This window comes from Elephas maximus, chromosome 7, assembly GCF_024166365.1.
Source record: "Elephas maximus indicus isolate mEleMax1 chromosome 7, mEleMax1 primary haplotype, whole genome shotgun sequence".
Classification (NCBI taxonomy): Eukaryota; Metazoa; Chordata; class Mammalia; order Proboscidea; family Elephantidae; genus Elephas; species Elephas maximus.
In genome coordinates this window covers 59,094,121-59,106,579 of record NC_064825.1, presented here as the reverse complement: position 1 = coordinate 59,106,579, position 12,459 = coordinate 59,094,121, and the positions used below count along the sequence as shown (strand labels likewise).

At 38.9% G+C, this 12,459-nt stretch overlaps 1 protein-coding gene across 1 annotated transcript; it reads left to right on the top strand.

Moving 5' to 3' along the window:
• The first annotated feature begins 4,497 nt into the window (after nt 1-4,497).
• On the top strand, nt 4,498-5,460 carry LOC126079264 (olfactory receptor 52N2-like). The gene has a single exon (XM_049890186.1). It carries the CDS (start codon nt 4,498-4,500, stop codon nt 5,458-5,460), a length of 963 nt encoding a protein of 320 aa, XP_049746143.1.
• The last annotated feature ends 6,999 nt before the right edge of the window (nt 5,461-12,459 follow it).

Below are 12,459 nucleotides of genomic sequence, written 5' to 3'. Positions count from 1 at the left end.
AAGGTGTTGTTTAGTTTCCATGTATTTGCATTTTTTCTCTGCTATTTCTGTTATTGAGTTCTACTTTTATTGTATTATGATCAGAGAAGATACTTTGTATTATTTCAGTGTTTTGGATTTTGTTAAGGCTTGCTTTGTGGCCTAAAATGTGGTCTATTCTGGAGACTGTTCTGTGTATGTTGGAAATATATGTATACTTTGCTGTTGTTGGGTGGAGTGTTCTGTATATGTCTATGAGGCTGTGTTGGTTGATTGTGGCATTTAGATCTTCTGTATCTTTATTTTCTTTCCAGATATTCTTTCCTTCACTGAAAGTGATGTGTTGAAGTCTCCTACTACTATTGTGGAGCTGTCTATTTCTCTTTTCAATGCTGTTAGAGTGTGTTTTATGTATTTTGGAATCCTGTCATTGGATGCATATATATTTATCATGGTTATGTCCTCCTGTGGTATTGACCCTTTAATTATTATATAGTGTCCTTCCATATTCTTTTTAGTGTAGTTTGCACTAAAGTCTATTTTACTGGAGATTAATATTGCCACTCCTCTTTTTTGGTTATTGTTTGCTTGGTATATAACTTTTCCATCCTTTGGGTTTCAGTTTTTTTATGTCTTTGTGTCTAAAGTGTGTCTTCTGTAGATAGCATATACGTAGATCAAGATTTTTTATCGATTCTCCTACTCTCTGTCTCTTTACTGGTACATTTAGGCCATTTATATTCAGTGTAATTATTGATAGGTATGAGTTTACTGCTGTCATTTGTGTGTGTGTGTGTGTGTGTGTGGTGTTAACAGGTTTTTTGTTCTGCTTAATCTTCTGTACTGAGTTCTTTTTTGTTTATGTATTTTCTTTTCATCTCTTTCATTATCCTTGATTTTGTGTTTGCTGAATGTTTATCTTTTTCTCCTTTTTTTGATGGGTAGGTTTATTAGGTTCCTTTGTGGTTACCTTAAAATTTACATTTATTTTTCTAAGTTTAAAACAGGCTTTTATTTGTTTGGTATCAACTTGACTTTCTCTCCATACAGAAGCTCTATCTGTACACCATTTATTCCCTCTTTTTTGTTGTGACATTTTCATTTACATATTGACATCTCCAGTTCCCTATTTTCAGTCTTTTAGCTTTGTTTTGTTTTTGTGAATTCCGTATCTGGGTTGCTATCTGGTTGATCTGTCATGTGTCCTAGTCTTGGATTTTTGTTTGATGTTCGCTGTTTGTCCAGAGGACTCCCTTTAATATTTCTTTTAATTTTGGTTTTTACATATTTTTTTTAATTTCTGTTCATCTGGAAATGACCTAATTTCATCATCATATCTGATTTTTGACTGTAAGGTTCCCCCCCGCCCATAAGGGTTTTATATATGTCATCCAATTGCCATCTTGCCTGTATGGTTTCTGCTGAGTAATCATAGCTGAGTCTTTTTGGTTCTCCTTCATAGGTGACTTTTTGTTTATCCCTAGCTGCTCCTAGATTTTTTGCCTTTGATTTTGACTAGTTTGATTATAACATGTCTTGGCGACTTTCTTTTGGAGTCTATCCTGCATGGAGTTTGTTGAGCTTCTTGGATAAATATCTTCTCATTTTTCCTGATATTAAGGAAGTTTTCTGCCAGCAAATCTTCAACAACTCTCTTTGTGTTTTCCATTATCCTCCCCTGTTCTGGAACTCTAATCACATGTAGGTTTTTCCTCTTGATAGTATCCCACATAATTCTTAGGATTTCTTCTTTCTTTTTTCTGATTTTTCCTCAGGAAGATTGGTGTCAAGGGATTTATCTTCAATCTCACTAATTTTGACTTCCATTGTCTCAATTTTGCCCCTATGACCTTCTACTGAATTGTCTAATTCTGAAATTTTATTGTTTGGATTTCTAGTTGTTACTTTCAATTGGTTTCTAGTAGCCTATTTATTCTGTCATTTTTTTCTTGTATTGTTTTCCTGAATTCTTCTATTGCTTTGTCTATGTGTTTCTGGGTTTTATCTGTGTTGTCCCTGATTGCCTTCTTGAACTCTTGGAAGGTTCTGTATAGCTTTTCAAGTTCTTTATCAGGAAACTCTACTGCCTTATCTTCCTCTGGAAAGTTTTCTGATTCTTTATTTTGGCCACTGGCTAGAATCATCTTGTCCTGCTTCTTTATGTGATTTGATATTGACTGTTGTCTCCAAGGCATCAAGAAGTTATTGCATTTATTTATTTTATTTTGTTTATTTCATCCTGGATTTTTGTTTTGTTTTGATATGTCCAAGTAGGCTCGGTGTGTTTGCTACTCTGGTTGTTAATCTGGCCACATTGAAGCTCTCACTTCCTGTCTCCAGGTGTGGGGAGCAATTACTAGGTGTGTGAGCCCAGGACTCTGTTCACTGTTCTTATGGGGCTGCTGAGGATGTAGGTGATGTTGTTGGTGAGGTGATGTATGTGTCCTGCTGATCACCTGGCTGTGGGTTCCAGGGGTATTCTCCCTGGCCATTCATTGGTTGCTATGTACACTCTCCCACTTGCTGAATGGTTGTGATGAGGGTGCCTGGGTCATTGCTCACCAAGTGCATGATGTGGAGGCTCTCAACCTGGGTGGGCAGGGCTATGTGGGGGTGTTTGGAGCAGATACAGGTCTCTGGTTGCAGTCTGGTATAATTTGGGGGTGAGACCCTGTACTGTTGGCTGCCTCCATGTGCCCAGAACAAGTCATGCTCCTGTCTGCTACAGCACAAAGAGGGGTTAGTGCAGCTAGTCCTTGGACACCCAGTGCTATTGGCTGGAGGGATTGGGGAGCACCACTGGTTCCTAGGCCCCCACTGTGGGCAACTGGATGGACTGAGTGGTGACACTGCCCCCTAGGCCCATGGTGTGGGTGATCAAGTTCCCTTCTTTGGGGGCCGGGTGGTGTCAAATGCCACAGATCTGCAGCTTCCACTTGGCTGCTACAGGTGAAAATGAGTTTAAACTGGAATTCCTGCCCACTTTGTCCTAAGGGTATGCTGTTCCAGGTCGGCAAGCAAAACACTGGTACAGGTGATCAGCAGAGGTGAAGGGCACTGCAAGTCTGTGAGCCCTTGCACCAGTGGCAGAGCTAAAGGGCAGGCACCTCAGACCAGGATGAGAGCTACAGGCTTAGGGGATGGGGCGGTGTCAAATGTCAAAGATCAGAAGCTCCTACTTGGTTGCTGATGGTGAAAATGGGCTTCAGCTGGAAACTCTGCCTGCCTAATGCCAGTGTGGGTGTGCTGTGTGCAGAAATGGCCAGCAAGGCACTGGCGGGTGTGATCAGAATGGTGGAGGGTGCTTCAAGCCCATGGACCCCTGTGCCAGCGTCTGGGTGAAGGGGCATGCACCTCAAGACCAGGGCTGTGAGTTCCTGACTTAGGGGATGTGGAGGTGTTCGATGCCACTGAACTGAGCTGGAGGGAGAGGGAGGTGAATGAGAGAGAGAGAGAGAGCTCCTTAGCCTGTGGAGCTCTGTTGGAGGTGTGGGGCTGTGGTACACAAGATGGGTTGGCAGCATGCACTTAATCTTCATAGGTCTGGTATCGTTCCTGTTTGATTCTGGAGTTGAGTGTTGAGTTGCTCCTTGCTTAGCTGCACCAGGTGGGGTGGGTTTCTGCTTGGGATGCTACTGCTTGTGTCAATATGTCTGCACTGTACAGGTTCGGCTAGCAGGACGCCAGTGATTCAGCAACCTGTAATTCTCCATTTCTGCTGTTTTTGAATTGTCTCTCCTTCCACCTATCACTCAGTCCAATTCTTCAGATTTGTCTTTGTTGCTTAGAGTTTCTAGATTGTCATATGTATCCAATTCTCATTTTTTATTTTTACGTTCTTTGTGGTAAGGGGGACTACAGGAAGCATTAGACTATTCCACCATCTTGGCCCTCTCTCATAGAATATATGATCTTGAGCAAGTTATATGAGATATTATTGTCATAGTTTATATGAAACATAAGCTTTCTTCATAATCTTTAAAGCAGTACAAAAGTATTAATTTGTGGGTTGCTACTTAAACCATAAAGTTAAACTGCTGATAATGAGTGGTCATATTTTGGCAATACTCTAATCATATTCATGTGATTTTAGTGAGAAGACTTGGGTACAAATATCTGGGGAAAACCTGAGAGGAGAGAGTAGGATTGGCTTATTGGAAGGAAGAAGAAAATTGCAGCCCCAGGCATGTCTTGTTATTGGGATGTGGTGAGTATAAGAGGAATGCCGGGTAGAGGTGTGAAAAGTGAGGATAGTTACTTAGACAAAGTATAAAACGAGACAACTAGTAGTGTAAAACTATACTGCTTACTTAATTTTAGAGATTATAGATCAAAGACTCACTTGCTAAAGCTGGAAAAAATCTTAATATCAAAATAAGATGAAAGTTCATGACATTTATGAATCCTAATGTCTAAACCAATCCCTTTTACCTGGACTCTACTCTTATCTCTCTCTTTCCCTTCTATGCAGAAAAAAATTGCTGTTAAAGAATGTAAAATGCCCTTTTATCGGTCATTATGTCTGGTGCCAACAGCTCCAGCCTGACCCCAGGGTTCTTTATCTTGAATGGCATCCCTGGACTGGAAAGTGCACACATCTGGATCTCCCTGCCATTCTACTTCATGTACATCATCGCTGTGGTGGGGAACTGTGGGCTCATCTACCTCATCAGCCATGAGGAGGCTCTGCACAGGCCCATGTACTATTTTTTAGTCCTGCTGTCCTTTACTGATGTTACTTCATGCACTACCACTGTACCCAATATGCTCTGCATATTCTGGTTCGACCTCAAGGAGATTGACTTTAACGCCTGCTTGGCCCAGATGTTTTTTGTGCACATGTTGACTGCAATGGAATCTGGGGTGCTCATGCTCATGGCACTGGACCACTACATGGCCATCTGTTACCCCTTGCGTTATGCCACCATCCTTACCAACCCTGTCATCGCCAAGGCTGGTCTTGCCACCTTTTTGAGAAGTGTGATATTCTTTATGCCGTTCACCTTCCTCACCAAGAGCCTGCAATACTGCCAAGGCAACTTCATTCCTCACACTTACTGTGACCACATGTCTGTGGCCAAAGTGTCCTGTGGCAATTTCAAGGCCAATGCTATTTATGGCCTCTTGGCAGCTCTCCTGATTGGGGGCTTTGATATGTTTTGCATCTCAGTGTCTTACACGATGATCCTGAAGACAGTGGTGATCTTGTCATCAGCAGATGCTCGTCACAAGGCCTTCAGCACCTGTACCTCTCACATATGTGCTATTGTCATCACATATGTTCCAGCCTTAGTCACTATTTTTACTCACCGTTTTGGGGGACAAAACATTCCCCACCATGTCCATATCATTATTGCTAATCTCTATTTGATGTTGCCTCCTACCCTGAACCCCATTGTTTATGGAGTCAAGACCAAGCAGATCCGGGAAGGAGTTGTCAAATTATTATTTAGGGAAAAAGACGTCTTAACAATGAAATAAATTGATGAATTAATATCAAAATACAAGAGAAGACAAAGAACACTTTAGAGAAATCTCTTGAGTGTAAAATTAAGTGAAAGTGTTGTCATTCCAGAAAGCAAGGTTCATTTGAATATTTTATATAATATTAACCCACTGCCTTTAACTGAACTATTTTTTGTGGCACACTATCAATGATAATAAATAAATAAATAAATAAAACCAAACTAAAGTCACTGCCATTGGGTCAATTCTGACTCATAGAGACCTTTTAGGTTTGCCTTCCGAGTTAGAGGAGTTCTTTCTTAAAAGGAATTCCACATCAGCGTAATTTCTAAGTTGCTTAGAAGCAGTTGTATTGCTTAGACTCCTAATATATTTTACATGTTAAACAAATCTGAAATGTCATGTACCTTGGGGGACAAAATTAAAGGACACCCTGATCATTTGAAGACCTATTCTTGGAGGAAAGTAATAATAATTTAAAGGATCTTAGAGTCTGTGTAAAAAAGTGTCTTTAAAAACTTGTTTTAGTGACTCCATTTACCACCACTATTCCTCTTTCTGTACAAATTTGTGCACTTGTTTTAGTTATGCAGCAAAAAGATGAAGCAGCTAAGAACTACATTTGAGTCACTGCTGGACTCCTAATTAGCCTGAACACTGTGTGCATTCTGATTTCCATGCCCTATATTTTTCTATTGAATTAAGTAAATCTCATTCTGGATTAAAACTTAATGAGTTTTGTGAACTTTATTGCTAAAACCAAACTCCATACCACTATTGATAGTTATAAAATGTACATTTATAAATATTTAAGTATATCATTGAAAGTAGTTAGAAAAATATGCTATTTTTCTACTAGAAATGTTGAAAACTATGATGTGTAATGTAGATTTTTCTGAAATTATGCTGTGATAAAATTGCTAGCATAATTTAGAGTATCATTTTCCAGTTGCCATTGAGTCCATTTTGACTCCTGGTGACCCCATGTAGGTCAGACTAGAACTCTGCTCCACAAAGCTTTCAATGGCTGATTATTTTGTAGTAAATTGCCAGGCCTTTCTTCCAAGGTGTTTTGGGTGGACTCAAACCACCAACCTTCAGTTAAATGGCTGAACATTTACCTGTTTCTGAGACCCAAGTACCCCAAGTTGTTATTAGATACTTCTAAAATGGTATTTTGGGGCTTCCAATTAGAATGGCAATTTAAATAAAAACAGAAATGTGTACCCCTGTACCCTAAATGCATAGAAAAAAGTGGTTAAATATATTTTTGAAACTATAGGAAGAAAAAATTAAGCAAGAATATAATCTCAAGATTCTGGAAATAGAGGGGAAAATCATAGAGAAAAGTAGGAGATGAGAACTCACTGTCCATATAAACACCCTACTTAGTCATATGTTTTCAACATTGGGAATTTATTGTCTAGGTGAAATGGTGAGGCATAACATGAAGCCTAGAATCTGGACTCACTGAACAGTTTTTGAATGGGAACTAAAATATGCCCATCAGCTCAAAGACATAGATAGAATTATACTGCTATGATAATTTGAGGAAAGACCAATGTAATACATATAGCAAAACCCAAATCAAAACCAAACACTAAACACATTGCCATCGAGTCAATTCTAACTCACTATGACCTCGTGTTACAAAGTAGCACTACAACATAGGATCTTCTTGGCTGTAATAAAGAAATGGTTAAACATTCGACTACTATCCAAAAGGTTGGCAGTCGAACAACCCAAAAGTGCCTTAGAAGACAGGCCTGGCAATTTGCTTCCAAAAAATCACAATCTTGAAAACCCTGTGCATTCGACTCCGTACACATGGGGTCAACTTGGTTCCAGCAAGTAACAACAACATCATGGCCTCATTAACATAAAAAAAATTCTTATTTCCAAACAGGGTCGCATTCACGAGTACAGGTATTAAGATTTCCACATATGTTCTGGGGGGTACACAATTTAATCCATAACGAATAGTATGTGTATCATTAAAAATTACAAGATATTTTCTGAATGTTTCAGCTGCTACTTCTCATTTTGAGTCACGTCACGTCAACAAGTGAAAGTCTCAGAAGCTTTACTCCATCCATTTCACTTTGAGAAGACCGCACTTAGTCCGCTGCATTTTGAGTGCCTTCCAACCCGAGGAGCTCATCTTACAGCACTATATCAAACAACTTTCTGCTGCCATTCACAAGGTTTTCGCTGGCCAACGTTTTTTGAAACTAGATTCCCAGATATTTCTTCCTATTCTTTCTTAGTCTGAAAGCTCTGTGGAAGCCAGTCCACCTGAGGTAACCCTGTTGGAATTTGAAATACCTATGACACATTTTTTTTTTTTTTTTATGACACATAGCTTCTGGTGTAGTGGTTAAGTGCTCCGGCTGCTAACCAAGAAGTCGGCAGTTCGAATCCGCCAGGCTCTCCTTGGGAACTCTATCGGGCAATTCTACTCTGTCCTATAGGGTCACTATGAGTGGAATCCACTTGATGGCAGTGGGTTTATGACATAGCTTCCAGCATTACAGCAACACACAAGCCACCACAGCATGACAAACTGACAGACGAGTGGAAGTAACAAATAGTATGTGTATCATTAAGATTACAAGATGTTTTCTAAATGTTTATACCAATTTGTTAATGTAGAAACAAAGAAAAATATTAGAAAAATAAACACTCTCAGCTTTTGTGTCTTTTTAACACATTTTAGTACTGAATATATATATTTTCAATATTATCTCAATATATATATTAATAAGCTCAATATATATTTTAATAAGCTGCTTTTTCATTGTAATTGAAAGATACAATGCACATTATTTTGATTCTTGAGTAGGTTAGGAGTCAGAAGTCAAAATTTATTTTTCTCATGTGGATATCCAGTTGACCAACACCACTAACTAAAGTAAATGGTATTTCTTCACTGAGTAACAGTGCCACTTTTGCATACCTTGAATGGATTTATTTCTGGTCACTCCATTCTGTTCCACTGGTCTATTTTCTTCCAGAGTTATACTGTCTTTACTACTATAATTTTATAATGAACTTTAATATTTTAAAGTTATCAAATTTTATTTTCCTTTTCAAAAAACACCACCAAAATATATGGACTAGAACACATAAAGAGAGCCATTACATGCTTATCAATAAAAAAATGGCTAAACTGTGGTATTCTTCTACCGTCGTCTGCCCTACAGCCATGATCTTTTGTTCTTGTTGCTCTAAAAGTATCGTGTAAGCTATTGATGGTGAGTTGCATTTCCAAATAAATTATAGTATCAGCTTTTTATTTAAAATAATAATTTCTGGGAGTTTTGTTGTCATTTCATTGAATTTAGAAATCTTTTTGGTATGCAATTATCTCTGTACCATGCCTAGTCTTCCAATCCCTGAATGTATAAAGTTTTAAAGCTGACCCTGGAGGCTTTCACATCTTTGGTTAAATTAATTCCTAGGTATTTGAAACTATTGCAAAGGATAGCATTCTTCTTTCTTTCTTTTTTTTTATTGTGCTCTAAGTGAAAGTTTATAATTCAAGTCAGTTTCTCATACAAAAACTTGTGCACACATTGTTATATGACCCTAGTTCCTCTCCTTACAATGTGACAGCACACTCTTTCTCTTCACCCTGTATTTCCCATGTTCATTCAACCAGCCCCTGTCTCCCTCTGCCTTCTCATCTCGCCTCCAGACAGGAGCTGCTCACATAAGCTCACATGTCTACTTGAGCTAAGAGCATATTCCTCATCAGCATCATTTTGTCTTATACTTCACTATGAGTCAGAATCGACTCGACAGCACTGAGTTTCTGGGTTGGTTGGTCCAGTCTAATCTTTGTCTGAAGAGCTGGCTTTGAGAATGGTTTTAGTTTTGGGCTAGCAGAGAGTCTGGGGGCCATGACCTCTGGGGTCCCTCCAGGCTCAGTCAGACCATTAAGTCTGGTCTTTTTACTAGAACTTGAGGTATGCATCCCATTTTTCTCCTGCTCCATCAGGGATTCTCTGTTGTGTTCCCTGTCAGCGTAGTCATTGGTGGTAACCAGGCACCATCTAGTTCTTCCAGTCTCAGTCTGATGTAGTCCCTGGTTTATATGGCCCTTTCTTTCTCTAGGGCTCATATTTTTCCTTGTGTCTTTGGTGTTCTTCTTTGCTCCAGGTGGGCTGAGACTAATTGATGCCTCTTAGGTGGCCACTTGTTAGATTTTAAGACCCCAGATTCCACTCACAAAACTGGGATGCAGAATGTTTTCATAATATACTTTGTTATGCCAGTTGACCTACATGCCCCCTGAAGCCATGATCCCCAGACCCCCAGCCCCTGCTACCCTGTCCCTGGAAGAGTTTGATTGTATTCAGGAAACTTCTTAGCTTTTGTATTAGAGGACAGCATTTTTAAATCTTTGTTTTTTACTTCATGTTACAGATTATTAATAAAATTTTTGTTTATCGGCACTGTCTTCAGTGGCATTCTTAAATTAATGTATAAATTCTAATAATCCATCTTTAGATTCAGTTAGCTTTTCCGTATAACAAAAAATTTGTTACTGTCAAGTCAATTCCAATTCATAGCAATCCTGCACAACAGAGTAGAACTGCCCCATAGGGTTCCCGAGGAGCAAAGGTGGATTTGAACTGCCAACCTTTTGGATACCACCCAAGCTCTTAAGCACTGTGCCACCAGGGCTCTGTTTTCTACATTGTAGTTGATAATCACAGTATTAATTATTCATGTTCAATTCTTTACATATTTAGCCTCATTTCACTGGATGGAATTTCAACACAGCGTTGAATAGAAGTAAGAGTTAAATCTTAGGTTTGTTCTGATCTCAGAAAGGATGTTTTCAATATTTTACTAAGTTTAATGCTTCTTGTAGGTTTTTATATACCCTTTACTAAGCCAGGAAGCCCCAGTGGGGTAGTGGTTAAGTGCTACAGCTACTAACCAAAAAGGTCGGCAGGTCGAATCCACCAGGCACTGCTTGGAAACCCTACTCTGTCCTATCAGGTCACTATGAGTCACAATCAACTCAAGGCAGGGGGTTTGGGGGTTTTTTTTTGGTTTGTTTTTATTAGTTTTTGTTGCTGTTGTTATTGGGGTATAATTTACATACAATACAATGCACAGCTTTCAAGTATTCACTTTAATAAGGTCTGACAGTTGCATATGCCTATATAATGCCCCATAAGATAAAGAACATTTCTATCACTATGTAAATTCTCCTAGTGCTTCTATAAGTTGTTACCCTCCCAGAGGCTGTCATTTTATCATGTCTATATTGTTATCACCTTAGATTAGAATGGCCTATTTTTGGACTTCATATAAATGGAATCATAAAATATGTACGTTTTGTTTCTAGGTTCTTTGACTAATATAATATTTTTATATCCATTCATGTTGTTGCATATATAAATAGTTCGTTCCTTATTACTTATGAGTCATAAAGCATTGTATGAATATACCACATATCTTGTTCCATTCTTTGGTTCATTGATAGTTAGGTTATATAAGCAATCACGTACAAGTCTTTGTGTGGATAAATATTTTCATTTTTCTTTGCTAAAAACCTAAGAATGGAATTGTGGGTCATAGAGTTGGAGCACGTATAACCTAATAAGAAACTGTTCTACAAAGTGCTCAGACCATTTTATACTCCCGGTAACAAAGTGTTAGAGTTACAGTTCCTGGGGTGTTTTATAATACACTTTCAGTGACTATGTAAAGAATTCTTTTAACATTTGTTCTAAGTTTAGGAGAAATACTCCCAAGTTTGCTATCTGAAATAGCAGAAGCATTTCAAGTGTTTTTTTTCCCCAATCGTTTCTGTATCACACTTCACAGCAAAATATTAAGAAGGGAATATCAGGTAATAAAATATTTCTAAAAATCTATACAAAACTGCTTTGCCACCATCCCCAAACTATAAATAAAAATGTGTTTGTATGTGTGTGTGTGTGTTCTTTATTCACACCTGGGAGAAGACATGTAACGTTGTTACTACTACTGCTTTTCTCAAAAGGACCAAAGAATATTTATCCTCTAACCAGAGCCCTCTGGGATATCCATCTGTGGAGGCCCAATCACCTGTAAGCACTCAAGCCTGGAGAATCCTCAAAGGGTACAGAAATGCTAGGTAGAGTTGAGAATCAATTGTTGTAGAACTCTTGGTGCTACAGAGTCTCAGTCATGCACAGCAGTCTGGTCTTTGCTGATACTGAGGTAAGGGTGAGCAATTCCCAAAGACTCTTACTTTCCTAAAATGCAAAGCTTTTCTTACAAGAAATACAAGTGCTTGGGATGTAGTTGATGGGAAGCTCAGTATTTCTTTTCTTAACTCCAACCAGAAAAGAGGCCCATTTGTTTGGGGACTAAGAAGGGAAACAGAGTTTCCTTAATAGTGAAATAAATTTAAAACTACCTCATGCTTCACTGGAGATGGAGGAGTCCAGGCAAGAATGGGTGCCAGAGTGAGGATTACAAAAGTTTTGCCGTAATTAAGGGAGCCATGGTGGCACAGTGGTTAAAAGCAACAGTGAGTTACGGCTGCTAACCAAAAAGTCAGCAGTTCATAATCCACCAACCGTTCCCTGGAAACTCTACGGGGCACTTCTGCTCAGTTCAGTAGGTTCGCTATGAGTCAGAATCAACTCGATGGCAATCAGTTGACTGGTTTGCTTAATCAGAGCTGGGTCCAGTAGGATTGTTCTTTGTGGGGAAGTGTAAATTAAGCCAAGGTTAGACTTGAATCCTAGAAGGTGTTGGAAAGAATTCCCAGAAAGAACTTTCCTATAGAAATCCTTTCATACAACTCCCCTGTTGTTGTTGTGTGCCCTAGAGTAGGTTCCTACTCAGAGAAACTCTATATGGCAGAGAATAGAACTGTTCCACAGGGTTTCCCAGGCTGTAATCTTTAGGGTAGCAGATCTCCAGGTCTTTTATCATGTGTAGCATACAGGTGGGTTCAAACTGCTAAGCTTTCAGTTAACAGCTGAATATTTAACCATTGTGTCA

Excerpts from the sequence above, each read along its gene's own strand:
- LOC126079264 (XM_049890186.1), top strand. The coding sequence starts at position 4,498 with ATGTCTGGTGCCAACAGCTCCAGCCTGACCCCAGGGTTCTTTATCTTG.